This window comes from Artibeus jamaicensis, unplaced genomic scaffold (genome assembly GCF_021234435.1).
Source record: "Artibeus jamaicensis isolate MK-2021 breed Jamaican fruit bat unplaced genomic scaffold, CSHL_Jam_final contig_464, whole genome shotgun sequence".
NCBI lineage: Eukaryota > Metazoa > Chordata > Mammalia > Chiroptera > Phyllostomidae > Artibeus > Artibeus jamaicensis.
This window is the reverse complement of record NW_026521842.1, coordinates 360,178-385,777: the sequence shown is the minus strand read 5'-3', so window position 1 is coordinate 385,777 and position 25,600 is coordinate 360,178. Positions and strand designations below refer to the sequence as shown.

The 25,600-nt window shown below is 41.3% G+C and overlaps 1 protein-coding gene, 1 non-coding gene and 1 pseudogene across 6 annotated transcripts in view; 1 reads left to right on the top strand and 2 right to left on the bottom strand.

Annotated features, from left to right (window-relative positions):
• ZNF567 (zinc finger protein 567) overlaps positions 1–25,600 on the top strand; it is a 60,909-nt gene that overhangs the window by 7,191 nt on the left and 28,118 nt on the right. For 2 of the 5 annotated variants that reach the window (XM_037145988.2, XM_037145987.2), the window contains 2 exons: positions 3,598–3,702; positions 5,587–5,660. The exons of 1 other annotated variant lie outside the window; for it this stretch is intronic. In XM_037145988.2, coding sequence (XP_037001883.2) covers positions 5,652–5,660 — 9 coding nt within the window. In that variant the 5' untranslated portion in view covers positions 3,598–3,702; positions 5,587–5,651. The remainder of the gene's footprint in view (positions 1–3,597; positions 3,703–5,586; positions 5,661–25,600) is intronic. 2 more of the 5 variants (XM_053666614.1, XM_053666613.1) reach the window with 1 other exon arrangement.
• Positions 18,199–18,305, bottom strand: LOC128627674 (U6 spliceosomal RNA). The gene has a single exon (XR_008391918.1). It is a non-coding gene; the product is annotated as a U6 spliceosomal RNA (small nuclear RNA).
• Positions 24,142–24,894, bottom strand: LOC119049831 (coiled-coil-helix-coiled-coil-helix domain-containing protein 2-like; annotated as a pseudogene).

The following is a 25,600-nucleotide window of genomic DNA, read 5'->3' as shown; positions in this document are numbered from 1 at the left end:
ATTTTGCCACTTTAATTATAATGTGTCTTGAAGTGGGCCTGTTTGGGTTTACCTTGTTTGGGACCCTCTATGTTTCCTGGACTCATGTGAGTTTTCTCTCATCATTACAGAAGTTTTCCATCATTACTTTTTCTAACAGGTTTTCTATCCCTTGTTCTTCTTCTGCTGGTATCCCTGTTATACAGATAATATTATGTTTCATAATTTCCTGGAGTTCCCTTAACCCCTCTTCATTCTTTTTTAGTATTTTTTCCTTTTCTTGCTATTTCTGGGGATTTATTTCTACCTTATCACTGATTCAATTCTCTGCTTCATCTAGCCTGCTTTTGATTCCTTCTACTATGTTCTTCAATTCAGAATTTGTATTCTTCCTTTCCTCCTGACTTTTGTTGATAGTTTTATGCCATTTTTCATGCTTATATAGCTTGCAGTACATTCCTTGTAGCTTCCCTGTAGTTTTTGGTAATTCTCACTGAGCTCATTGAGCTTCCTTATAACCATTGTTTAAACTCCATATCAACAACTTACTTGCCTCTCTTTCATTTAGCACTCTTTCTGGGGATTCCTCCTTCCTTTCATTGAGGGTTTGGTTTTTTGTGTTCTCATTTTTTGGGAGACCATCCTTGTTTGCTTCTGCTTATTAAAATGATTGTTTTGACTCCCTGTCTTTGTGGTGTGAACTTCTATGGTAGGAGACCTGTGTGATTCAGTGGTGTAGTCTCCTTGATATCCTGAACTTGATGCTCTTGGGATGCCCTTTATGCCATTTATATTGACTCTCTGGATGTAATTTGGTTTTGATTGTTGTTGGGTCATTCTTTGATGAGTCCTTCCCTCTAGCTGGCTGACTGAGGGTCACTTCACCTGCCACGTCTTGTGTGCTGTTGTGCAGATGCTGCCAGAACAAAACCACAAAGGCCAGGAAAGAAACCCACATCTGCAAAAATAACTCCTACTCACAATCCCCATCAATAGCAAATGAGCCAGTATTAATAAGGGCATAAAGAGATTAAGACTATTATAAGAAAGGAGAGTTAATATGAGATGACCCTCTGAAAGAAAAATGATTTTGAGAGGGTAGAGGGAGGAGCACTAATAAGAGTAGGGAATCACACCAATGTGAAGAGAAAAAGTAATATTTACATCATAAATTTTTTAAAAGAAGGGAAGAAGGCAGAAGGAGTAAGAGAAGGGAAGTGTATAGTATTAGGTTTAAACAGAAATTAAAATAAAGTGAGAGAGAAAGAAAACGGGAAAATAAATAAATAATTAAAAGGAACCAAATCATAGAGAAAGATCCATCACAGCCCTATCAATAACAAATGAGCTAAAATTAATACAGGTATGAGGGGAATAAGAGGGAAAAAAGAAAGAAAAGCTTAATATGTCTAGAGGAAAGGGAAGTGATTTTGAGAAGATAGAGGTAGAGGGAATACTATGAGTGAATAACAAAAACCAGATAACATGGAAAATTTGAAAGTTGAGACAAAGAAAAGTAACAGAGGGAACACTAAAATTTGAGATTTGAAATACAAACTAGTGAAGCTCTAATAAAATTGAAAAAATACAATTACCTTATCCACAACTAATGAGGAAAGATGCTAAAGGTGGAGAGAGAATGTAGGTTTTTGAAGAGTAGGAAAAAAAATGTGAGATGACCATTAACAAGAAAATTGGTTTTAAGAGGCTGGACAGGAGAAATAGTAAGAATGTGGACAGGAAACAAGTTATAGCAAGAGAAAACAAAATTTAAAATGAAAATAATAAGAGGAAAGAAGAAGGTAAAATAGGGTGAGAGAAGGAAGGGAGGGACAAAATATGTGAATTGTAATAAACTATGGTATAAAATCTAGTGTCTTAATATGCACAAACTTGGACAAGAAATAAATATTAAAAAGCTGTGCAGGAAAGAAAATATTACAAATCATGGAGAAGACCACACTGGGTTTCATCTGGGTACCATCTAGCATTTGCCACTGTTTTTCTTTCTGGATCCACCTCTGGTGATATCAGATGGTGACCTTGTCCAGCCTTAGGCAGCCTGTATAAGACTTCCAGGGATCTGGTGTCTGTGGCTGACTCCTTCAGTTAATCTATTCACTCTTCACACAGCAGTCAGGCTTAAACACCATAGGTGAGGCAGAATCCCTCCTGGGGGGTCAAAACTACTGTTTCCCCTCAGGTGGCTACCACTTGGAGGGGAGTGGTCTGCCTGAGCCTGATGGCTACTGCTGTATGGGGGATGACTCAGCACCAGGATCCTGACAGCTACTCTCTCAGGTCTTTCCCAAAAGCCTCTGTCCTCAGTCTCTCAAGCATTTCTAGTCCACTCTGTCCACTCAACCCCCTTTGCCAGAGCCCAGGGTAAGTGGCTGCAAATGAAAATTTATATGTTAACCCTTTAAACAGCTCTTTGCATCTATCTCTGGCAGAGAGAAACCCTGCTGCTTTTTGCAACTGGATGTTATCTGTGTACTTTTCAGGCTCTTGGGCTAGACTGAGGATTCCAACTTAGGGTTTATACCCCACACTTCTCAGGGGGATCCAACTAACTGCTTAACTATCCCTCTGGCACTTCCGCTGCTACCTGTGGGCACCCAGCCAGCCCTCATGTGTCTCTACCGCACTCTACCATGACTACCAGTCACACTGTGCTCAATCTGTTTCTTCTGTCTGTCTGTGATTATAGGCTTCTCTCACTGTTGTTGAGTTGTTGTTCTGGGTGATTGCTCCACAATTTAGTTGTAATTCCACATTGGTCCTGAGAGGAGGTTAGTGTAACTTCCGTTCCTCCGCCATCTTGGGTCCCTCTCTCCCAATAATTTCTCAATTTGTTTTGAGACTGTACACAACTTTAAAGAGGCCACCGTGAGGGGTTTGTGCATGAACTTTTGCTACTTTGTGAAGAAGTATTGTTATGGGCTCCATGAGATTATGTGTGACATGTGTCTGTGGGATGGTGATTGTGTAGTGTGTGCTATAAGTGTACGTATGTCTGATTTTTGAGGTATTTTGTGTGCATAGTTCACAGTGACTAATTTGAGTGTGGCTCATTGCATAATTGAGATGGAGTGCTTGAGAACTGGATGGATGATTAGTTAAATATGTATTGTTTGGATTATCTGAACTGGTTATTTTATATGACTGTTGCACTTAGACAAGTAAAAGAAATAGAGGTATTAAAAATGGAGAAGATGAGGTAAAAATTTTTCAGATTTCAGATTTAATTTCAGATTGTAGGATAGTGTATTGAGAAACCTCATATAGACTAATAAGTAATATGCTGAAATGAGTAGAACCCGTAAGTGACACTCAAAATTTCAATTGGGGTGATTTTTTTTCTGTTGCTGCTGCTGAATAAATTACTGGGCAGATAATAATTTCTTCAGTCATTTTGAAAATAATAAAAAATCTGTAGGACATTTAAACACAAGATCAATCCAATCTTATAATGTTCATTTAGCTAAACAAAATATTCAATGTATAAATCAATACTTCAAACTTGTTTTAAAAGCAGAAAACTCTCCCTTTTTCTGGAAGCCTGCAATTTATTCTCTAATTTTCAACCACTATTTTGCTTCTGTTTAATCCCTCTAGGTGGGCAGTATCCAGCTAAAGTGGATTGAGAGCTGGAAAAGGGAAGAGAAGTCAGAAGCCAGGGACAGGAAGAGGCTAACATGGCTGGTAACATTATAATTTAGTGTAAGTCATCTCTTACCCTCTGAGAGAACCCACTTCTGAGAACTTCCAGATACACTTTTCTTCTAATGGGTACAGCCACATTTCCAGCTGCCTCCCCAGTTCTTCCTCTGGATATGCAGTGGCCCATCTGGTCTGGTGGGTCTTGCCTTTCCATTCAGTCCTCTGAGACAGGAGGATACAAGGCAGGCTCCAACCATGGGTTCCTTATTTAGAGCTCGGGTGAGAATTAGCTACCATAATCAACTTTGCATGTTTCCAAATTATGGAAACATGTAAAATTTTCCCATAAATTTTCTCATCACCTTAGTTCCCAGTGGCCTCAGGGTGTGAAGGGCCCCTGTGTGTTATAAAAAAAGGGAGAATCAACCACTTTTCTCATCCTTGGAAATCTATGTTCTAAAAATAATATCCTCCCTTAAAGAGACTCCCTTCTCTCAGCCTCTCCAGCCTCTTCAAATAGGAGTTAAATTAATGGTAGCAAAACTTTACAGCCAGTTGCTTTATAGACTTTATTTTAGAATAAGGGACACTTAGAAGCTTTAACTCACCATCTTTGGGACATCTGCTAAGTCTGAGGCAGAAAGATTTCTAAGTTACGATACTGTTAAAAATGAACAATGACAACAATTAGAAAACTCAAAGGTTTGTTGGGGAAAAGAAAAAGTATTAGCAAAGCACAGATGTCTATGTAGATGTGTATACAGGTAGCTATATAGATGTCTATACTTATATATTTATTTATATGTATGTATGTGTGTGTGTATGTATGTATACCAGAAAATAGGAAAGTGGCCAGTGGCCATCAAAAATATGTGATACAAAGGATTGCATGATATATTCAAGTTTTTAAAAAATATTTCTAAGGGACTCAAAAATTAAGACAAATAAAAGGACAGAGAAACACAACACAATACAGTATCTAAACACCCAAACATTTCACACAGTTTCAGTAAAATTTTTGAAATTTCTAAAGTTCTTAGGAGAAAATGAACAAGCCAGAAATTCTGAAAGAGAAAAGTAATGAAGGGGGAAGTAGCCCTAACTGATACTAAAATGTGTTTTAAAACTGATAATTGCAGAGTGGTCTTAGCAATTATGAACACATCAGTAGAACTAAATATAAAGCCCGGATCTAGTTAAACACATAAAAGCAACAAAGTATATGATAAAAACGGTAGTTTTGGTGAGTGGAAGAAATACTGGTCATTGAATACCTATCAGTACTAAACCACATGCCCCATAATCTATTTTTTAAGTTACTTTTCCATGGGAAAAACCCAAAGTCAAATGATAAAGTATAAAAAATTATTTTACATAAATATAGGATTAATTTCCTTCCTTTAACAAAGACCTAACATCAACTAGAAAATAAAAATAACCTAGAAGAAAAGCAGAATAATTAGATGAGAAACTAAAGATGGTTTTTAAACTTATGAAAAGAATTGTATCTTCTCTCATAGTAAGAAAAATAACTTGAAACACAACTTATACCTAGTAGATAGGCAAGCATCAAGAAATTTGTATCAGCAGTATTCATCAAGGGTGACAGGTATTCCGATATATTGCTGGTGACAATATAAATTGTAGAGCCTTAATGGAGAGAAGTTTGGAAGTAGTTAATATCAGTAGGCTGCTTAGGCAAGAAAACATGCTGCTAGAGGGGAGAAAAGCTTTCTCAAAATTTAACCTGTTGCTCCAAGGGCCTGTTTCTCTGGCTTTGGGAATAGAATAAAATAAAATTTATCTAGCTTATTCTCCCTCCTGTATTATTTATGTGGGATTGCTGAGTGGACAGGGGCCAAGACAAGGAAAATGGAGGCAATTAGAGCTATAAGCCATCTCTGTGGTGTTATGTGGCATCTTTTCATATTGGCTTTCCCTTAGGAACCACCACTTTTCCAAAGAGGAACCCAAAGGAAGACTGAGCATCTCTTGCAAATTTCAAAACCATGGCTCAGGTGAGGTGCTGGTTTCTCTCCTTTCTGAAATAGTCTTTTTTTTTTTTTAAGGATATTTGAGCCTTTGCCTTTTTTGTATTAAATCCTTTTGCCAGCCTTTCCCTTCAGAGAAGTGGTCCTCACTTCTTCCATATTGGTGAAATAAGCCTTTAACTTCCAAAAGCGCTCCTTCTAATTTCAACCAGTGTTTACACATTAAATGAGTATATCATTCAACATCTTTCTCAGTCTTCTCTCAGAAGAAATACTGGCACAAAAATGCATTTCCTCAAGCTAAATGAGAATATATTACTGCATGAACTTCTATAGATAAAAACAGTCAAGATGGAGATGGAATCGACAGATTCTGATTAAGTGACAAGAAGTCCTTTCTTTTTTTTAAATTTAAATTTATTTTTTAATTGTTGTTCAAGTACAGTTTTCTGTCTTTCACTCCCATCTCAGCTCACCACCCCCAGTGCTCCCCACCTCCCTCCCATTTTCACCCCTCTTAGTTGTTGTCCATGTGACCTTTATACTAGTTCCTGTAAATCCTTCCCCTTTTCCCCTGAAATTCCCGCTCCTCTCCCCTCTGGTCACTCTCCACCTGTTCTCTATTTCAGTGTCTTTGATTATTGTTTACTTGTTTGTTTTGTTGATTATGTTCCTGTTAAAGGTGAGATCATATGGCATTTGTCTTTCAACACCTGGCTTATTTCACGCGGAATAATGCTTTCCAGTTCCATCCATGCTGTTGCAAAGGGTAGGAGATCCATCTTTCTTTCTGCTGCATAGAATTCCATTGTGTATATGTACCATGGTTTTTGGATCCATTCATTTACTGATGGGCACCTAAGTTGCTCCCAACACTTGGCTATTGTAAATTGTGCTGCTATGAATATTAGGGTGCATAGGTCCTTTTGGATTGGTGTTTTAGGGTTCTTAGGATATAATCCTAGCAGTGGAATTGCTGGGTCAAAAGGTAGGTCCATTTTTAGTTTTCTGAGAAAATTCCGTACTGTTTTCCATAGTGGTTGTACCAGTCTGCAATCCCACCAAAAATGGATTAGGGCCCCCTCTTCTCCACAACCTCTCCAACACTTGTTGTTTGTTGCTTTGTTTATGATGGCCATTCTGACTGGTTAAAGTGGTATCTCATTGTGGTTGTAATTTGCATCTCTCTGATAGCTAGTGATATTGAGCATCTTTTCATGTGTCCCTGGATCTTCTGTATGTCCTCCTTGGAGAAGTGTCTGTTCGAGTCCTTTGCCCACTTTCTAATTGGGTTGCTGTTCTTTTTAGAGTGGAGTCGTGTAAGTTCTTGGTACATTTTGGAGATTAGACCCTTGGCTGATGTATCATTAGGAAATATGTTTTCCCATATACTTGGTTCTCTTTATTTTAATACTGTTTTCTTTAGCTGTGCAAAAGCTTTTAATTTTGATGAGATCTCCTTTGTTTATTCTTTTCTTATGTCCCTTGCTCTAGAGGACATATCAGTAAAAATGTTGCTGCATGAAATATCTGAGATTTTCCTGCCAGTGTTCTCCTCTAGAATTTTAATGGTGTCACAGCTTATGCTTAAGTCTTTTATCCACCTTGAATTTATTTTGGTGTATGGTGTAATTTGGTGCTCAAGTCTATTTATTTATTTTTTTGCTTGTAGCTGTCCAGTTCTCCCAACACCATTTGTTGAAGAGGCTATCTTTACTCCATTTTATGTTGCTGCCCCCTTTGTTGAATATTAATTGCCTGTAGAGCCTTGGGTTGATTTCTGGGCTCTCTGTTCTTAACCATTGGTCTGTGTGCCTGTTTTCATGCCAGTACCAGGCTTTTTTGATTACAGTGGCCTTGTAATACAGGTCGGTACCAGGTATTGTGATCCCTCCTACTTTGTTCTTCTTTCTCAAAGTTGCAGCTGCTGTTCGGGGTCGTTTATGGTTCCATAAAATTTTTTGAAGTGTTTTGTTCTATGCCTGTGAAATATGCCATTGGTACTTTAATAGGTATTGCATTGAATCTGTAAATTGCTTTGGGTAGTATGCACGGTTTGATGATAATTCTTCCAATCCATCAACACACTATATGTTTCCATTTGTTTGTGTCTTCCTTAATTTCTTTCATCAGTGTTGTGTAGTTTTCTGCATATAGGTTTTTTACCTCCTTGGTTAGGTTTTCTTTTATTTTTTTAAATTTATTTATCTTTAGAGAGGAAGGGAAGGAGAGAGGGAGAGAAATATCAATGTATAATTGCCTCTCGTGTGTCCCCTCTGCTGGGAACTGGCCTGCAACCCAGGCATGTGCCCTGACTAGGAATCGAACGGCAATACTCTGGTTCGCAGGCCTGCACTCAATCCACTGAGCTACACCAGCCAGGGCTTGGTGAGGTTTATTCCCAGATATATATGTGTATGTGTGTGTGTATTAATTTATTTATTTATTTTGCTATATCGAATGGGATTTTTTCTTGATTTCTGCTTCTGCTGATTTATTGTTAGTATACAAAAAATGCCTTTGATTTCTGGATATTGACTTCGTAACCCGCTGTTTTTCCAAATTCATTTATTAGTTTGAACAATTTTTTAGTGGAGTCTATAGGATTTTCCATGTACACTATCATGTCATCTGCAAACAGTGACAGTTTTGTTTCCTCCTTTCTGATTTGGATGCCTCTTATTTCCTTTCCTTGTCTGATCACTGTGCTAAAACTTCCAATACTATGTTGAGTAGAAGTGGTGAAAGTGGATAACCTTGTCTTGTTCCTCATCTTAGTGAAAAAGATTTTAGTTTTTACCCATTGAGGATGATGTTGCCTGCAGGCCTTTCATATATGGCCTTTATTATATTGAGGAATCCTCCCTCTATTCCCACTTTGCTGAGTGTTTTCATCATAAATGGGCATTGTACCTTATCAAAAGCTTTTTCCCCGTCTATTGATATGATCATGTGATTTTTGTCTTTGCTTTTGTTTATGTGATGTATTACATTTACTTATTTGTGAATATTGAACCATCCTTGCATCCCTGGAATGAATCCCACTTGGTCATGGTGTATGATCTTTTTAATGAACTGTTGGATGCGATTTGCCAATATTTTGTTGAGGATTTTAGCATCTATGTTCATCAGCGATATTGGCCTGAAGTTCTTTCTTGGTGGTATCTTTATCTGGTTTTGGAATTAGGATGATGCTGGCTTCATAAAAGAAGTTTGGGAGTCTTCCATCATTTTGGATTTTTTGGAATAGTTGTGAAGAATAGGAGTTACCTCTTCCTTAAATGCTTTGTAGAATTCTCCTGTGAAAATATCTGGTCCAGGCCCTGGCTGGCATAGCTCAGTGGATTGAGCGCGGGCCTGCAAACCACACGATCATGGTTTGATTCCCAGGCAGGGCACATGCCTGGGTTGCATGCCAGTTCCCGGCAGGGGACTCATGAGAGGCAACCACACATTGATGTTTCTCTCCTTCTCTCCTTCCCTTCCACTCTAAAGATAAATAAATAAAATCTTAAAAAAAAACAAAACACACATACACACATCTGGTCCAGGGCTTTTGTGCTTCGGGAGATTTTTGATTACTGCTTCAATTTCATCTGCTGTTATTGGTGTCTGTTCAGACTTTCTGTTTCTTCTTCATTGAGTTTTGGAAGATTATATTTTTCTAGAAATGTGTCCATTTCACCTATGTTTTCAAATTTCTTGGCATACAGTTCTTCATAGTAATTTCTTACAATTCCTTCTATTTCTGTGACGTCAGTTGTAATCTCTCCTTTTTCATTTTTGATTGTGTTTATTTGTGTCCTCTCTCTTCTTTTCTTGATGAGCCTACTTAATGGCTTGTCAATTTTGTTTATCCTTTCAAAAAACCAGCTCCTGGATTCATTGATCCTTACGATTGTGCATTTAGTCTCTCTGTCATTTAATTCTGCTCTGATCTTGGTTACTTTTTTCCTCCTACTTGCTCTGGGATGTCTTTGTTGTTGTTCCTCGAGTTCTTGTAGGCGTAGGGTTAGGTTCTTTGTTTGAAATGTTTGTATCTTTTTTAGGTAGGCCTGTATTGCTATGAACTTCTCTCTCAGGTCTGCCTTCACTGTGTCCCATAAATTTTGGGTTGTTGTGAGTTCATCTTCGTTTCCAGAAACTTTTTGTTTTCTTCTCTAATTTCATTCTCGACCCATTCATTGTTTAATAGCATGCTATTCAATCTCCATGATTTTGAGTAATTTGGGTCTTTTACCTTGGGGTTGATTTCTAGTTTTAGTCCCTTGTGGTTGGAGTAAATGCCCGGGATGATTTTAAATTTTTTGAATTTGTTGAGGCTTGTTTTGTGTCCTGTCATGTGATCTATCTTTGAAAATGTTCCATGTGCATTTGAAAAGAATGTGTATTTAGCTTCTTTGGGATGAAGGGCTCTATATATATCAGTTAAGTTCATTTCATCTAGGGCATTGTTCAGTGCCACAATATCTTAGTTGATATTTTGTTTGGAAGATCTGTCCTTTTTTGGCAGTTGGGTGTTAAAATCTCCTACTATAATTTTGTTGCTGTCAATATTATTCTTGAAGTCCTCTAAGATTTTCTTTATATTTTTGGGTGCTCCTATGTTGAGTAAATATATATTTACAATGTTAATGTCTTCTTGGTGTATTCTTCCCTTGAGTATAATGAAGTGACCTTCTGGGTCTTTCTCCATGCCTTCTTTTTTTTTTTTTTTTTAAGATTTTATTTATTTATCTTTAGAGGGGAAGGGACAGAGAGAGGGAGAGAAACACCAATGTATGGTTGCCTTTTGTGCATCCCCTGCTGGGAACTGGCCTGCAGGGAACCAGCCTGCAACCCAGGCATGTGCCCTGACTGGGAATCGAACTGCGGTTGTCTGGTTCGCAGGCCCGCGCTCAATCCACTGAGCTACACCAGCCAGGGCTCTCCATGCCTTCTTTTTGAAGTCTATTTTGTCTGACATGAGTATTGGTACCTAGGCTTTTTTTCTTGTTCGTTTGCCTGGAAAATTTGTTTCCGGCCCTTCACTTTTAGTCTGTGTGGGTCTTTTTTCCCAAGGTGGGTTTCTTGTAGGCAACAAATGTGTGGGTCATGCTTTCTTATCCATTCAGCTATTCTATGTCTTATGATTGGAACATTTAATTCATTTATGTTTAAGGTTACTATTGATAGTTTCTTATTCATTGCCATTTTTGTACCTGCGTTCCTCTGTCTTTTTTCCTTCCTTTCCTTAAAGCAGACCTTTTAGCATCTCTTGCAGAGCTGGTTTTGTGGAGGCATATTCTTTTAGACTTTTTTTGTCTTGGAAGCTCTTTATTTGGCCTTCTCTCTTGATTGAGAGCCTTTCTGGGTAAAGTAGCCTTGGTTGCAGGCCTCTGGTTCTCATTACTTGAAATATTTCTTGCCATTCTCTTCCTTGGAGAGTTTCCATTGAGAAGTCAGCAGCTAACTTTATTGAGGCTCCCTTGTATGTTACTTTCTCTTTCTCCTTTGTTACCTTTAAAATTCTCTCTTTATTTTGGAATTTTGCCATTTTAATTATGATGTGTCTTGAGGGGCCTCTTTGGGTTTTCAAAGAGGAAACCCAAAAGAGGGGTTGGGTTTCTCTTGATTGGGACTCTGTGTTTCCTGGATTTGTGTGTCTTTTTCTTTCATCAAATTATGGAAGTTTGTCCTTATTACTTTTTCCAATAGGTTTTCTATTCCTTGCTCTTCTTCTTCTCCTTCTGGTATCCCTGTTATCTGAATATCATTATGTTTCATATTGTCTTGCATTTCTCTTAATTCCTCTTCATTCTTTCTGAGCCTCTTCTCTTTTTCTTGCTCTTTCTGGGAGATTTTTTCTACTTTGTCCTCCAACTCACTGATCTGATCTTCTGCTTTATCAATTCTGCTTTTGATTCATTCAACTGTGTTTTTCAGTTCAGAAGTGGTATTTTTCATTTCTTCTTGGCTTTTGCTGATAGTTTGTATATCCTTTTTCATGTTGATATAGTTTTTAAGGAGTTCATTATTGTTCCCCTGTAATTTCTGGTAGCTCATTGTGAGCTTATTGAAATTCCTGATAACCAGTGCCTTGAAGTCAATATCTGATAGCTAACTTGCCTCTGTTTCATCTAGCATTCTTTTTGAGGCTTCCTCCTTTGTTTTCATTTGGGGATTGTTTCTTTGTCTTCTCATTGTTTGTGAGACTCTTCTTGTTAGTTTCAGCTTCTTAAACTGATTTGTTCTGGCTCCCTGGGTTTATGGTATGAACTTCTGTGGTAGAATACCTGTGAGATTTAGTGGTGCGGTCTCCTTGATCTCCCAAGCTCACTGGTCTTGGGCTGTTTTTTAAGTTTGCTCTGTGTTTGTCTTTGAGTTTTGATTGTTTTGGGGTCTTTCTTTTGTGGGTCCTTCCCACCAGCTGCTTACCTGTTGGTCACTCTGTCCACCACCTCTTGTAATTTGTTGTGCTGGTGAGGGCAGGTTGTGTTGAAGCTAGTTTTTCCACGTGTACAAGCTTTTGAGGATTATCTTTTGCTCTTGTTCAGTTGTTTGTACTGGGTAGTTTCTCCACTATTTAGTTTTATTTCCAGATAAGTCCTGGATTGAGATTTGTGTGATTTCCACTCCTTCCTTCACCTTCTTCTGTTGTTATCTGGTAGTGGTTCCTTTGTGGTTGGGTTTCCTCTTCCAGTGGGAATCCTGGTGTTCACTGCTTCCATTTGTTGTTGGTTTCAAACTGGCCAAACCGGTTTTTCTGGTCTTTCTTGCTGCAGCAGGCTGAGGGGCAATTGGTTTGACCTTTCTTTCTTCCTCATGTGTACTCTGCCAGTCTTGGGATCATCCTCCCAAGAGCTAGTCTAGCCCTTTACCCCAGCACCTGATGTGGGGGATCCAGGTCTTCTTCAGAATGCTCTTTATCTGGGGGTTATCACTGTGGACTGGAGTGCAGGAGTGTGTGCTCCATCAGGCTGCCTCTGTCCTGTCAGTTTGGGTGAGAACCCTTCCCAGTGCTATGGGGGAACACAGGGCCTTCCAGGCAACCTCGGGATCACTGCCTTGCTGCGTGGGGAGTAGGCTAAACGGCTTTTGCAGGAAAATTCCCCCCAAAAGTTTTACTTTTTGAGAAATTCCTCCTACTCAAGCCTGCCACTCAGTACAGCCCAATTCTCCAGCCAGACCAATGACTATCAGGGTCAATACGCGTCACTGCAGGACTCTCAATTCTCCCAAGCCAGTGACCACAGATACCGAGGGTGATCACCGCCCTTGTGTGTTTGCCTCTGTCCTTATTCCCCTCCCTTCAACTTCAAGCAACCAGGACTCTCCTGATGCTGCTCAAACCCTGCTTGGCTGGGGAAAGAGGAAGCAGTTGACCCAGCTCTCTCCCAAGGACTCTGTGTCAGGCCTGCCACCCTCAAGGAGTCTGTGGTAGTCCCAGCACCAGCCCCGGGTGCAGGGCACTGGGCCTGAGGCTATAGCCACCCTGGTCTTTGCCCTGGTCTCTGGGACCTTACTGTCCTGCAGCTGTCTCCTTACCATCCTGTTTTGCAGTGTCTGCCTGCTACAATTTTTTGTCTCTTATTTTCATATATGTTGGGGTACTATTAGCTGTTTGCTCTGCTCCTACGTGGATCACCAGAAGAAGTCCTTGAGGCTTTCAGAATACACTGTGCTTGACAGATTATATACAGAACTCAGATTCCTGTATTTCTCCTGTCTAGTCCTTCAATTTTTCTTCTGGCTGCTAATAATTCTAAAATTCTGTAGCCTGTCAATAACACTCCCCCTGTATGCTATAATGGTATTATAGATTTATTTCTGTTTTAAATTTCTTCTAATTTATCACCACCACCTGCAACTTCCATAGGTACTTCAGGTATATGCCCAATATTTACCTCATCAACTCTTGCCCATCCTATTCTTTTGGGGTTTTAAAAAATATTTTTTCTAATCTGCTTATGGTCTCAGCCCACCTACTAATACAACTATACTTAGTTAACATGCCTCTCACTGTTGAATCTCATTTCTTATAGCACAGATCCCTTCATCACCACTGTCATCTTTTCTTGGGTGCTTCTTCATACCAGTTACTTGTGTTCCTATTTAACAGCTTTGGTCCTTTTCCAGTTCTTTAAATGTTATCCCAGTACTCACAAATCTTTGTGTTTCTTACACTTTTCTGTTTAACTTTTTTAAATTGTAGTGAAATATATATATATATATAACATAAAAATTTACCATTTTAACTATCTTAAGTGTATAATTCAGTGCCATTAAGTACATTCACATTGATGTATAAGCAGCACCACTATTTCCAGACTTTTTTTTAACTTTTTTTATTGATTATGCCATTACATTTGCTCTATTCCCCCCTCCATTCCCCTCCACCCTGCATACCCATTTCCCCCTTTAGTTCATGAACACGTGTCTCAAATTCTTTAGATTCTGTATTTCCCCTGCTATTCTTACCCTCCCCCCTATCTATTTTCTATCTACTATCTATGCTACTTATTTTCTGTACCTTCTCCTCCTCCCACTCCCCTGTTGCTAACCCTCCATGAGATCTTCATTTCTATGGTTCTGCTTCTGATCTAGCTGTCCTCTTAGTTTGCTTTTGTTTTAGGTGTGGTGCTTAATAACTGTGAGTTTGCTGTCCTTTCACTGTTCATCTTTTTTATCTTCTTTTTCTTAGGTAAGTCCCTTTAACATTTCATATAATAAGGGCTTGGTGATGATGAACTCCTTGAATTTGGTCTTATCTGAGAAGCACTTTATCTGTCCTTCCATTCTAAATGAAAACTTTGCTGGATAGAGCAATCTTGGTTGTAGATCTTTGGTTTTCATGACTTGGAATACCTCTTTCCAGCCCCTTCTTGCCTGTAAGGTCTCTTTTGAGAAATCAGCTGACAGTCTGATGGGAACTCCTTTGTAGGTGACTGTCCCCTTAGCTCTTGCTGCTTCTAGGATTCTCTCCTTCATTTTAATCTTGGCTAATGTAATGATGATGTGCCTTGGTGTGTTCCTTCTTGGGTCCAACTTCTTTGGGACTCTCTGAGCTTCCTGGATTTCCTGGAAGTCTATTTCCTTTGCCAGCTTGGGGAAATTCTCCTTTATTATTTGTTCAAATAAGTTTTCCACTGGTGGCTGTGCCTTTCCCCCTTCTGGTATCCCTATAATTCGTATGTTGGAACGTTTAAAGATGTCCTGGAGGTTCCTAAGCTTCTCCTCATTTTTCTGAATTCTTATTTCTTCATTCTTTTCTGTTTGATCATTTTTTCTTCCTTCTGGTCCACTCCCTTGATTTGAGTCCCAATTTTCTTTCCATTACTATTGGTTTCCTTTGTATTACCATTCATTTCAATTAGTTTAGCTTCCATATGTTTCTCTAATTTGTGACTAAAATCAACCAGTTCTGTAAGGATCCTGATAACCAGTGTTTTGAACTGTGCATCTGAAAGACTGGCTATTTCTTCATTGCTTAGATCTATCGGTTCTGGGGCTCTAAGTTGTCCTAGAGCCATTTTTGGTCTATTCGTGCTGTTAAGTAAGCGGAGCGAAGCCTTAGTTGTTTACCAGGACGGGGAGACCCAGGTCGCTGGTTTGTGATGCTGTGTGTGGGGGTGTGGTCAGAGAGGGAGCAATGGCGGTCCTCTCCGCTAGCCCAGCCTGTCCAGTCACACCACACGCCTCGGGCTTGTTTATCCGATCGGAATTGTGCGAGGCTGCTGCCCCGTGCAGGCTTCCCTTCTCACTGGTTTCTCCGCACGTAAATGCGCGACCGACCGACCCGCCACGCCTCTTCCCTGTGCGCTCCCTGTGCGCTCCCGTAGCTAGCTCGCTCTCGATCAGCGCTTTCGGCTGCTTGCGTGCTCACCGCGCACCACCCGGAAATTTTTTCTTGCTAACCTGTTCCGCTGCTGGCTTCGCTCCTCGTACTGGTCCAGCTGAGTATCTAGTTGTCCTTTGGACTCCGTATTGTCGATTTTCCGTGTGGCTTGGTTGTGACTGCTGTTAAAAATAGTTGTTCTTAGATTTGGTTGTGCACAGAGGCAAGGTGGTTCCTCCACCTACGTCTCCATCTTGGCCTGGTTTTTATTTCCAGAACTTTTAAAATTAAGTTTATCAATTATGTTTGACATTCAATATTATTTATTCCAGGTGTATAGCATAATGCTTAGACAGTTATATAAATTGTGAACTCATCCCCTTCAATAATTTAAGTGCCCACTTGATACTCTACATAATTATTACAATGTTATTGACTATATCCCCTATGCTGTATGTTTCATCCCTGTGATTATTTGTCACTATCAATTTTTACTTCTTTTTTTATTTTCATCCAAAGTGACAATAAAAATTATTATTGATTTTAGAGAGGAAGGGAGAGAGAGATAGAGAGAAAGATAAATGTGAGGGAGAAACATATCTGCTACCTCCTGTACATGCCCAGACCAGGCATTGAACCCACAACCTTTTGGTATATGGGATGGCACTCTAACCACCTGAGCCACCCAGCCAGGAGTCAATTTGTACTTCTTAATCCCTTCACCTTTTTCACCCAGTACCCTCCATCCCCCTTCCAGTCTGTCAACCATCAGTGTGTTCTGTGCATGTATGAGTTTTTTCTGTAGTGTTTACTTTGTTCTTTAGATTACACGTATAAGTGAAATCATATGGTACTCATTTCCCTCTCTCTGACTTACTTTACTTACCATAATAACCTATACTTCTATCCATGTTGTCCCAAATGGCAATATTTCATTATTTTCTATGGCCAAGTAATATTTCACTGTAATATGTACCATTTCTTCTTTATCCATTTGTCTACTGATGGACACTTGGATTGCTTTCGTATCTTGGCTATAGCAAGTAATGCTACAGTGATCATAGGAATGAATATATCTCTTCGAATTCGTGTTTTGGGTTTGTTCAGATATATGCCCAGAAGTAGAATTGCTGGGTCATAAGGTAGTTCTATTTTTAAACTTTTGAGTAACTTCCATATTGTTTTTCACAGTGACTGCAGCAATTTACATTCAGTGTATGAGGATTCCCTTTTCTCTACATCGTCACCAACTTGTTTGTTGATTTTCTGATAATAGCCATTCTGACAGGTGTAAGGTGATATATCTTTGTCATTTTATTTTATTTTTTTAAGATTTTATTTATTTTTTAGGGAGGTAAAGGGAGAGAAACATCAATGTATGGTTGCCTCTCATGTGCCCCCTACTGGGGACCTGACTCACAACCCAGGCATGTGCCCTAGACTGCGAATAAAACCAGCGAACCTTTGATTCACAGGCTGGCGCTCAACCACTGAGCCACACCAGCCAGAGCTCTCCTTGTCATTTTAGTTTACATTTTTCTCATAATTAGTGGTATTGATCACTTTCTCATATATCTATTGGTCATTTGTATGTCCTCTTTGAAGAAATGTCTATTCAGGTCCTCTGCTTATTTTTAAACTGGATTGTTTTATTTATTTATTTATTTTTTTTTTGGTGTTGAGTTATCTTGAGTTCTTTTTTTTTAACTTTTTTAATTGTTATTTTTAAAGTACAGTTTTTTGTCTATTTCTCCTATCCTGCCCCCCCCGCCCCATGCTCCCCACCTCCCTCCCATTTCCTCCCCCCTTAGTCCTCATCCCTGTGTCCTTCATACTTATTCCTCCAAATCCCTCCCCTTTTTCCCCCTTAAATTCCCTTCCCTCACCCCTCTGGTCACCACCCCCTTGTTCTCTATTTCAGTGTCTTTGTTTTTATTCTGCTTGCTTGTTTGTTTTGTTGTTTAGGTTCCTGTTAAAGGTGAGATCATATGGCATTTGTCTGGCCTATTTCAACACCTGGCCTATTTCACTCAGCATAATGCTCTCCAGTTCCATCCATGTTGTTGCAAAGGGTAGTAGCTCCTTCTTTCTCTCTGCTGCATAGAATTCCACTGCGTATTATGTACCACAATTTTTTGATCCATTCATTTACTGACAGGCACCTAGGTTGCTTCCAACTCTTGGCTATTGTAAATTGTGCTGCTATGAACATTGTGGTGCATAGGTTCTTTGATATTGATGTTTTATGATTCTTAGGATATAATCCTAGCAGTGAAATTGCTGGGTCAAAAGGCAGGTCGATTTTTATTTTTCTGAGAAAATTCCATGCTGTTTTCCATAATGGTTGTACCAGTCTGCAATCCCACCAACAGTGAACTAAGGACCCCTTTTCCCCACAACCTCTCCAACATTTGTTGTTTGTTGCTTTGTTTATGATAGCCATCCTGACTGGTGTAAAGTGGTATCTCATTGTGGTTTTAATTTGCATCTCTGATAGCTCACGATATTGAGCATCTCTTCATGTGTCTCTGGATATTCTGTATGTCCTCCTTGGAGAAGTGTCTGTTCAAGTCCTTTTCCCTTTTTTAATTGGGTTAGATGTCTTCTTAGAGTGGAGTCGTGTAAGTTCTTTGTATATTTTGGAGATTAAACCTTTGTCTGAGGTATCATTGGCAAATATGTTTTCTCATACAGTTGGTTGTCTTTTTTTTCAATGTTCTTTTACATTCTAAAAACTAACCTGTTTTAAAAAATATGGAACGCTTCATGAATTTGTGTGTCATCCTTGCGCAGGGGCCATGCTAATCTTCTCTGTATCGTTCCAATTTTAGTATATGTGCTGCCGAAGCGAGCACTGGTTGTCTTTTTAATTTAATACTGTTTTCTTTAGCCATGCAGAAGCTTTTTATTTTGATGAGATCCCATTTGTTTATTCTTTCTTTTATATTCCTTGCTCTAGGGGACATATCAGTAAAAATGTTGCTGCGTGGAATATCGGAGATTTTCTTGCCGATGTTCTCCTCTAGGACTTTAATGGTGTCACGGCTCATATTTAAGTCTTTTATCCACCTTGAATTTATTTTTGTGTATGGTGTAAGTTGGTGCTCAAGTTTCTTTTTTTTGCACGTAGCTGTCCAGTTCTCCCAACACCATTTGTTGAAGAGGCTATCTTTACTCCATTTTATGTCTTGAGTTCTTTATAAATTTTGGGAATTAATCCTTTAACAAATGTATCTTCTTCCATGCAGTAGGTTGTATTTTCACTTTATAGTTGGTTTCCTTTGTTGTGCAAAAAATTTTTAGTTTGATGTAGTGCCGCAGCCAGCTGCAGCAAGGGTGGTCGTGAGGCTGAGCGAGGGACTGAATAAAGGAGAGGACCAAATGCTCTGCTGGCATAAGGCAAGTTTATTGTGCAGTCTTCAGGCTTAAATACAATCTTGAGTACATAGAGAACAAAGGAGAAGCCTTCTGGCACGTAGCTCACCTCCTGACCTACAAAGTTTATCTCTTCCCTTAGAGTCAGGATGTTCTCAGGCTAACATACCTTCCGGGTACATGATGCACAGGCCAAAGATATGAGTTGATGGGAAAGGAAAGGCGGCTAGTTTCTCAAGGGAGCAGAGAACAGTCACAACCCAAGATAGCCCCGAGGCCGGAAACCAGGTCCAGTCACCACATCTGCGGTGCAGGACCCTATCCTCGACCCCTCTCAGGCCTCCTGGGCTCCTACATCTCCCCCTTTTTTATTTTATATAATGTAGTGGAACTGCATTTTTGGTCATATCCAATTTTTGCCGCTTTAGATCGATGTACAAGCCGTTGATTTGGCTTACAAACACGCTCAGAAACAAAAATCACAAACTAGACATAGAAACACAGACACTGACATAGCCGTAACAAAGACTGACACCGGCACAGACACAGTTTCTCCTCTCACACAAGCGAACCTAATTTCCTCTCACACAGGCAAACCGAGGTTCTCACGCATCCAAACCAAAAGTGACCTAGTCACTACTCCCGAGGGCGTCCCCTCCTTTGGGAGCCCCTGGGTGGACTTCCGGCAACGTCTCGCCTTACCACGTCAGGGTCAAACAGTCTAGACTTCTAAACCAAATGCAAAAGAGGATCCTCGTAACTCACGTTTGCTCGAGCAGCTCACCCAGGAACAAAAGAAAAAGCGGGCTGCTTAACAAAAGCAAAGGAGCTTACATTCAAGGAGGAATTAAGACAATTGGTTAAAACGCAATCGTGACAGGTTAGATTATACGTAGCATTCTGGACAAGCTGCAAATCCCCTGCAACAAACTCGAAGGGGTCGGGTACACAAGCTATGACAGAGACGTTTTTCTAAGTTCCGTCTACGGAGATAGCATCTTGCGTCCCTATATGCATCCAAACCACTTGTCTCTTAGCTATGGTGACATATTGGAGGGAGGCGACAGCCTTCCAAAGCATAGTCTGATAGGTCCGATTATTCTTTGTCTGTATTCCATACAGCAGATTCATGGGCCTGTAAGTCCCTTCTCGGTAATCACTCCAGTCACAAATTCCTTGATCACAAACGGTATGGTTAAAATGGCAAATTCTCCACGCCGGGCCCCACTGGCTCTGAGAGGGCGTTCTCTGCTTGCATACCGGGATGTCAGGAGGAGGGGACCCCTGGCCCACAGTAGTGGTGCTCACATTTCTATGAAGGTAAAGCATGTCTACACCCCAATGAGATCCATTAGTGAAATTACTATCCCAATCAGTATACCTGGAGATAAGGGTACAATTTCCCGGGTCGAAGAAAAGCAAATGGGTTGAGTAGTAAACAAGCCGGTATAATTATACTTAGCTGACATGGGCAAGATATGCCCGGTAGATGGCGGGCCTAAGACCTGGGTATTGTTCACATAAACAGGCACAAAATCATTGCCCTCCCAAGTAACTGGATGCAGGACGGGAGGATTGGGAAGAAAGGCCCAATATTCTTCAGCCTTTACTTGAGTTTTCAGTATCCACAGGAGGCTCAAGATCAGCGCCAACTGCTGGAGTCTCCTCTGGGTTCTCCAGGGATGGGTGTTCCGGTTCCTCAGTGACATGGCCGTGAGTCTCCTTCGGAGCTTCTCTATTTTGCTCTTGGGCATGGCGGACACACCTCTCGGGCAACCACTGTGGGTACTCAGCATCTGTGGGAAAAACACAAACATGCCCTCGGCCTTAAACTAATACCGGGTCAGGCCCATGCCGAGACCCATCCATGGGGTCTCTCCAATATACTTGAGGGTAGTGCCGCATGCGCGGCCCCCATTCTGAATCTATGGTTAAAAAATTCAAAACAAATAATTCAAAACAAATAAGGAATGAGATACAAGCAGTACAAGCAGTTTTGGAGAGTGGGGGCTATACCATCTCCCCCCTTTTAGTTTAGCAAATTGTTGCTTGAGGGAAAGGTGCCCTCGCTCCATGACTCCTTGTCCTTGAGGGTTATGAGGGATACCCGTCTTATGGAGAATTTGAAAGGAAGTACAGAAAGAGGCAAAGGCTTTACTGGTATAGGCAGGGGCGTTGTCGGTCTTCAAAATTTTGGGGACACCAAGTACTGAAAAGCAAGATAGCAAATGAGAGATTACATTGCGAACACTTTCGCCTGATAGAGGGGAGGCGAAAAGGAAATGAGAACAAGTATCAATAGTGACATGTAGATATCGAAGTGTGCCAAAGGAGGGGCAATGCGTAACATCCATCTGCCAGAGATCATTAGGCTTGAGACCTCGGGGGTTAACACCAAAATGGGGTACTGGAAGCAGCTGAGAACAGGTTGAGCACGACTTAACAATCTGTCGTGCCGCCTCTCGGGTAAGCTGAAATTGATACCGAAGAGATCGGGCAGATTGGTGGTGAAGGGCATGGGATCGTTGAGCATGTTGCTGCTGCGAAAGAAAGACGTGAGTATGGGAGTCTGCGAGCGCATTCGATGTCGCCAAAGGTCCTGGAAGAGATGAATGTTCCCGAAGGTGACCAACAAAGCAGGGGGCTTTTCGCTGTCGAAGCAATTGCTGGATGGAGTGGAATAACTGGAGAACCGTACGATTAGAAGTCGTAATTAAAGGACTGTTTCCAAAACAGCTAACGCATGGACAATATATTGACTGTCAGAGTAAAGATTAAAAGGTTCAGGGATAAGGAGGAAGGCCTGATGAAGAGCAAAGAGTTCGACTTCTTGAGCAGAACTGGAGGCGACCTGCCAAACCTGGGATTTTTCCGGGGTGATTAGAACAGCGTGTCCATTAGATGAACCATCTGTGAACAAATTGACGGCAGAAGTCAAAGGGGTGAGGGAGCGATTTCTGGGAAAGATAAAATGGGCTTGAGAGGCAAAATGCAAAATCTTGTCCTTCGGGAAATGATGAGAGACCTGTCCTGAAAAGCCTTCAAAGGCCAATGGAAAAGAATCATTCATGTTCATTAGCCAGGAAAACTGCTCGGAAGTATAGGGTATGACTACAACAGGAGGGTCTCGTCCTAAGATTTGGATAGACACTTTGCGGCCCTGCTGAACTCGTTCGGCTACTAACGAGGCATAAGAGGCAAGCGCCTTCTTCAGCGTTGCCAGGCCGTGGATCCACTAGAGTACCCCATGCTGGTAGAGAGCTCCTGTCGGGGCGATAGAAGAAGGTATTATTAACAAGGACCAAGGTTGTGAAATATCACAGTAAGACAATTGGGCGGACTGAAGAGCATCTTCCACCAGCCATAGGGCCTGCCGTGCGCTCGGGGCGAGCGCTCGAGCAGAGAGGCAGGATTGGAATGTCTGTTAAGTAAGGTAAAAAGAGGCTTAAGGTCGCTGGTGGTAAGTTTCAAAGATGGGCGTATCCAGTTGATTTCTCCTAATAGGGTCTGAAAATCATGCAAAGTTCGCAGGTGCGAAGTATCAATCTGCACTTTTTGAGGGGAAAAAGTCAGGGGCTTAAGTTGGTTTTAACTCCTTCACGATCTTGTAAGGAATAGGCTCATAATCTCGCCACTGTTGGCCCTGATCATTCTGCCTCTGAAGGACAGGGAAAATCTGTCTCTCAGGGGAGAAACCATCTATTGATTCCCCCATCACGGAGCGCGCGTGGCAGCGCGGTATGCAAAGGTGACGCTACAGCGTCCTCCCCAGGAGGATGCGGGCGGAACCCCACTCGAGCTATTAACGGAGAGGTGGGAAACATAGGATCCTCAGAAACAGAGGGCCGTTCTCTATTTGCGACATTCTTCCCAGAACCCTGAGTCTGCTCCTGAAGGGAGTGCAACAACTGCAGAAGGTCCTTAAAGAGCACAGCCGGCTCTGGCTTATCCTTATTTTCTTTAGCCTTAGTGGCAACAAACGCTCCATGAGGGGGATCATGAGCCGCCGCTCGTTCCTCTAGATCGTCCCAATTGACCTCCGCAGGGTCTGGATCTCTAGATTCAAGACCCTCAAGCTTAACATCTGGTTGCTCATGCCGCGGAGGCTCTAATGGGGGCGGATGTGCAGATGGCGGGGGGGGGGGTTGTTAAACAAATCCTCTGCAGAGCGTGTAGCCCGCAGAGTGGGACTGCCTCTAGTCCCTTTTTCCCATTTATCTAGCTCAGAGTCCCCTTTCAAACAATCCTTCACTAGGGACCACAAGGAGAAGGCATCAACGGGAGTCTTTTCAGGACCTTGAGCTCGGTAATGCTCTCGAATCCGCTCCCCAATCTTCCTCCAAGTGTCAATATTGATCGTTCCCTCTTCACGGAACCAAGGACATACTTGTTGGACAAAATCCACAAAACGATGGATTTCCCCTTTAGAGGTCGTAACACCTCGTCCCCTTAATAGGGTGCACTATACTTGTTCAAACAACTCCCTTTCGGAAGAGTGGGAATTCCCCATTATTATGCTCTCCAACACCGCTCCCTGCTACTTTCACTTTTAACTTACTGGGCCCGTAGCAGCGGTCCTCTCGGGGTCTCAAATCCTCATGATTTCGGACTCTTCAGGTCCCTTGTTCGGGCGCCACTCTGCTGCAGCCAGCTGCAGCAAGGGTGGTCGTGAGGCTGAGCGAGGGACTGAATAAAGGAGAGGACCAAATGCTCTGCTGGCATAAGGCAAGTTTATTGTGCAGTCTTCAGGCTTAAATATAATCTTGAGTACATAGAGAACAAAGGAGAAGCCTTCTGGCACGTAACTCACATCCTTGACCTACAAAGTTTATCTCTTCCCTTAGAGTCAGGATGTTCTCAGGCTAACATACCTTCCGGGTACATGATGCACAGGCCAAAGATATGAGTTGATGGGAAAGGAAAGGCGGCTAGTTTCTCAAGGGAGCAGAGAACAGTCACAACCCAAGATAGCCCCGAGGCCGGAAACCAGGTCCAGTCACCACATCTGCGGTGCAGGACCCTATCCTCGACCCCTCTCAGGCCTCCTGGTTTCCTACAATGTAGTCCTATTTGTTTATTTTTTTTTTCTTTGCTTTCCATAGTTCAAACAGATATATCAGAAAAAAAATATTGGGGAGACAAATGTCAGAGAGTTTACTGCTTATGTTTTCTTTTAGGAGTTTTATGCTTTTGGGGTTGTACATTAAAGTGTTTAAACCATTTGAGTTCACTCTTGTTTATGGTGTAAGAAGGTGGTCTAATTTCATTTTTTTGCATGTATCTGTCCAGTTTTTTTGTTGTTGTTGGTTTTTTGGGGGGGAAGAAATTCACTTTATTCTAATTGATTCACAAACAGTAACATCACAAAAGCTGATTTAAGAAGGCCACACAAACATCTGCCCAGCCCCAAACTCAATACCATCTCAGGGAGCTTCCATATAGTATGAACACTCTTCCACTGCAATTCTGAGGCAAGGAAACTATTAATGATAGGAGAGATTTAACTGGTACTCTTATACTTTCACTATAAATTATATCTTTATACTAAATTAACTTGGATCATGAGAGATGATTTTCCATTTCTTCAATATGAACTTCTCGATTAGGCTAATCCATTTGCAGATCTGCACTGTTTCAGCACCTCGCTAAAACCCTCACAAAGCTTAAGGTCACTCTGGTTCTGTGCACACTCCAAAAACTGTTTCATCTCATAGTGGCATGGGCCAAACTGCTGCTGCTGCTGGTATTCTGGCTGAGTTCCCTGAGGCTCCTGGTAAGTGATGTCAGGCCTTGAGGTCTCAGCACTGCTTCCTCCACTGAAGCCCCCAGTTATGGCATGACCTATGGTGTGGCCGACAGCAGAGCCCACAGCCACACCAGCTGCCGTGGTTGCCATCTGGGCCATGAGACCTGGCTGCCTGGGGGCAGCAGCAGGAGAGCCCACAGCAGATGGTGGAGCTGGTGCTGGTGGCTGAGCTGCTGGAGCTGGCCTGGGCGCAGCTCTCATCTGAGGTGCCGGCTGGCCGGAGGGGCCACGCAGGAAGTGCGACTCCGGCTTCCACGCGGCATCACTCTGTCCAGTTTTATCAAAACCATTTATTGAAGAGACTGTTGGGTTTTTTTAATATTTTATTTATTTATTTTTAGAGAGGGGGCAAGGGAGGAAGAAAGAAAGGGAGAGAAGCATCGAGATGTGGGAGAGAAAATGTGATCAGTTGCCTTTTGCATGCCCCCAGCCTGAGCCCTGGCCAGCAACCCAGGTACATGCCCTGACAAGGAATCCAACCAGTGACCTTTTGGTTCAAAGGCTGGTGCTCAATCCACAAAGCCACTCCAGCCAGGGCTCAGAAGACTGTCTTTACCCCATTGTTTACTCTAGACTCGTTTCTTGTGATTTAATTGACCATATAGGCATGAGTTTATTTCTGAGTTCTATTCTGTTCCATTGATCTGTGTCTGGTTTTAAGCCAGTACCATGCCATTTTGATTACTATAGTCTTGTAGTATAGTTTGTATCAGGTAGCATGATCCCTCTGTCTTTGTTGTTCTTTCTCAAGATTGCTAGGGGTCTTTTGTGGTTCCCTATGAATTTTAAGATTATTTGTTGTAGTTTTGTGAAAAATGCATTGGTATCTTCCTAGTGACTACATTGAATCTATAGATTGCTTTGGGTAATATGGACATTTTACTCATGTTACCTCCTTCTATCCATGAGCACAATAGGTGTTTCCATTTATGTGTTTCTTCAGTTTCTTTCTTCCATGTCTTATAACTT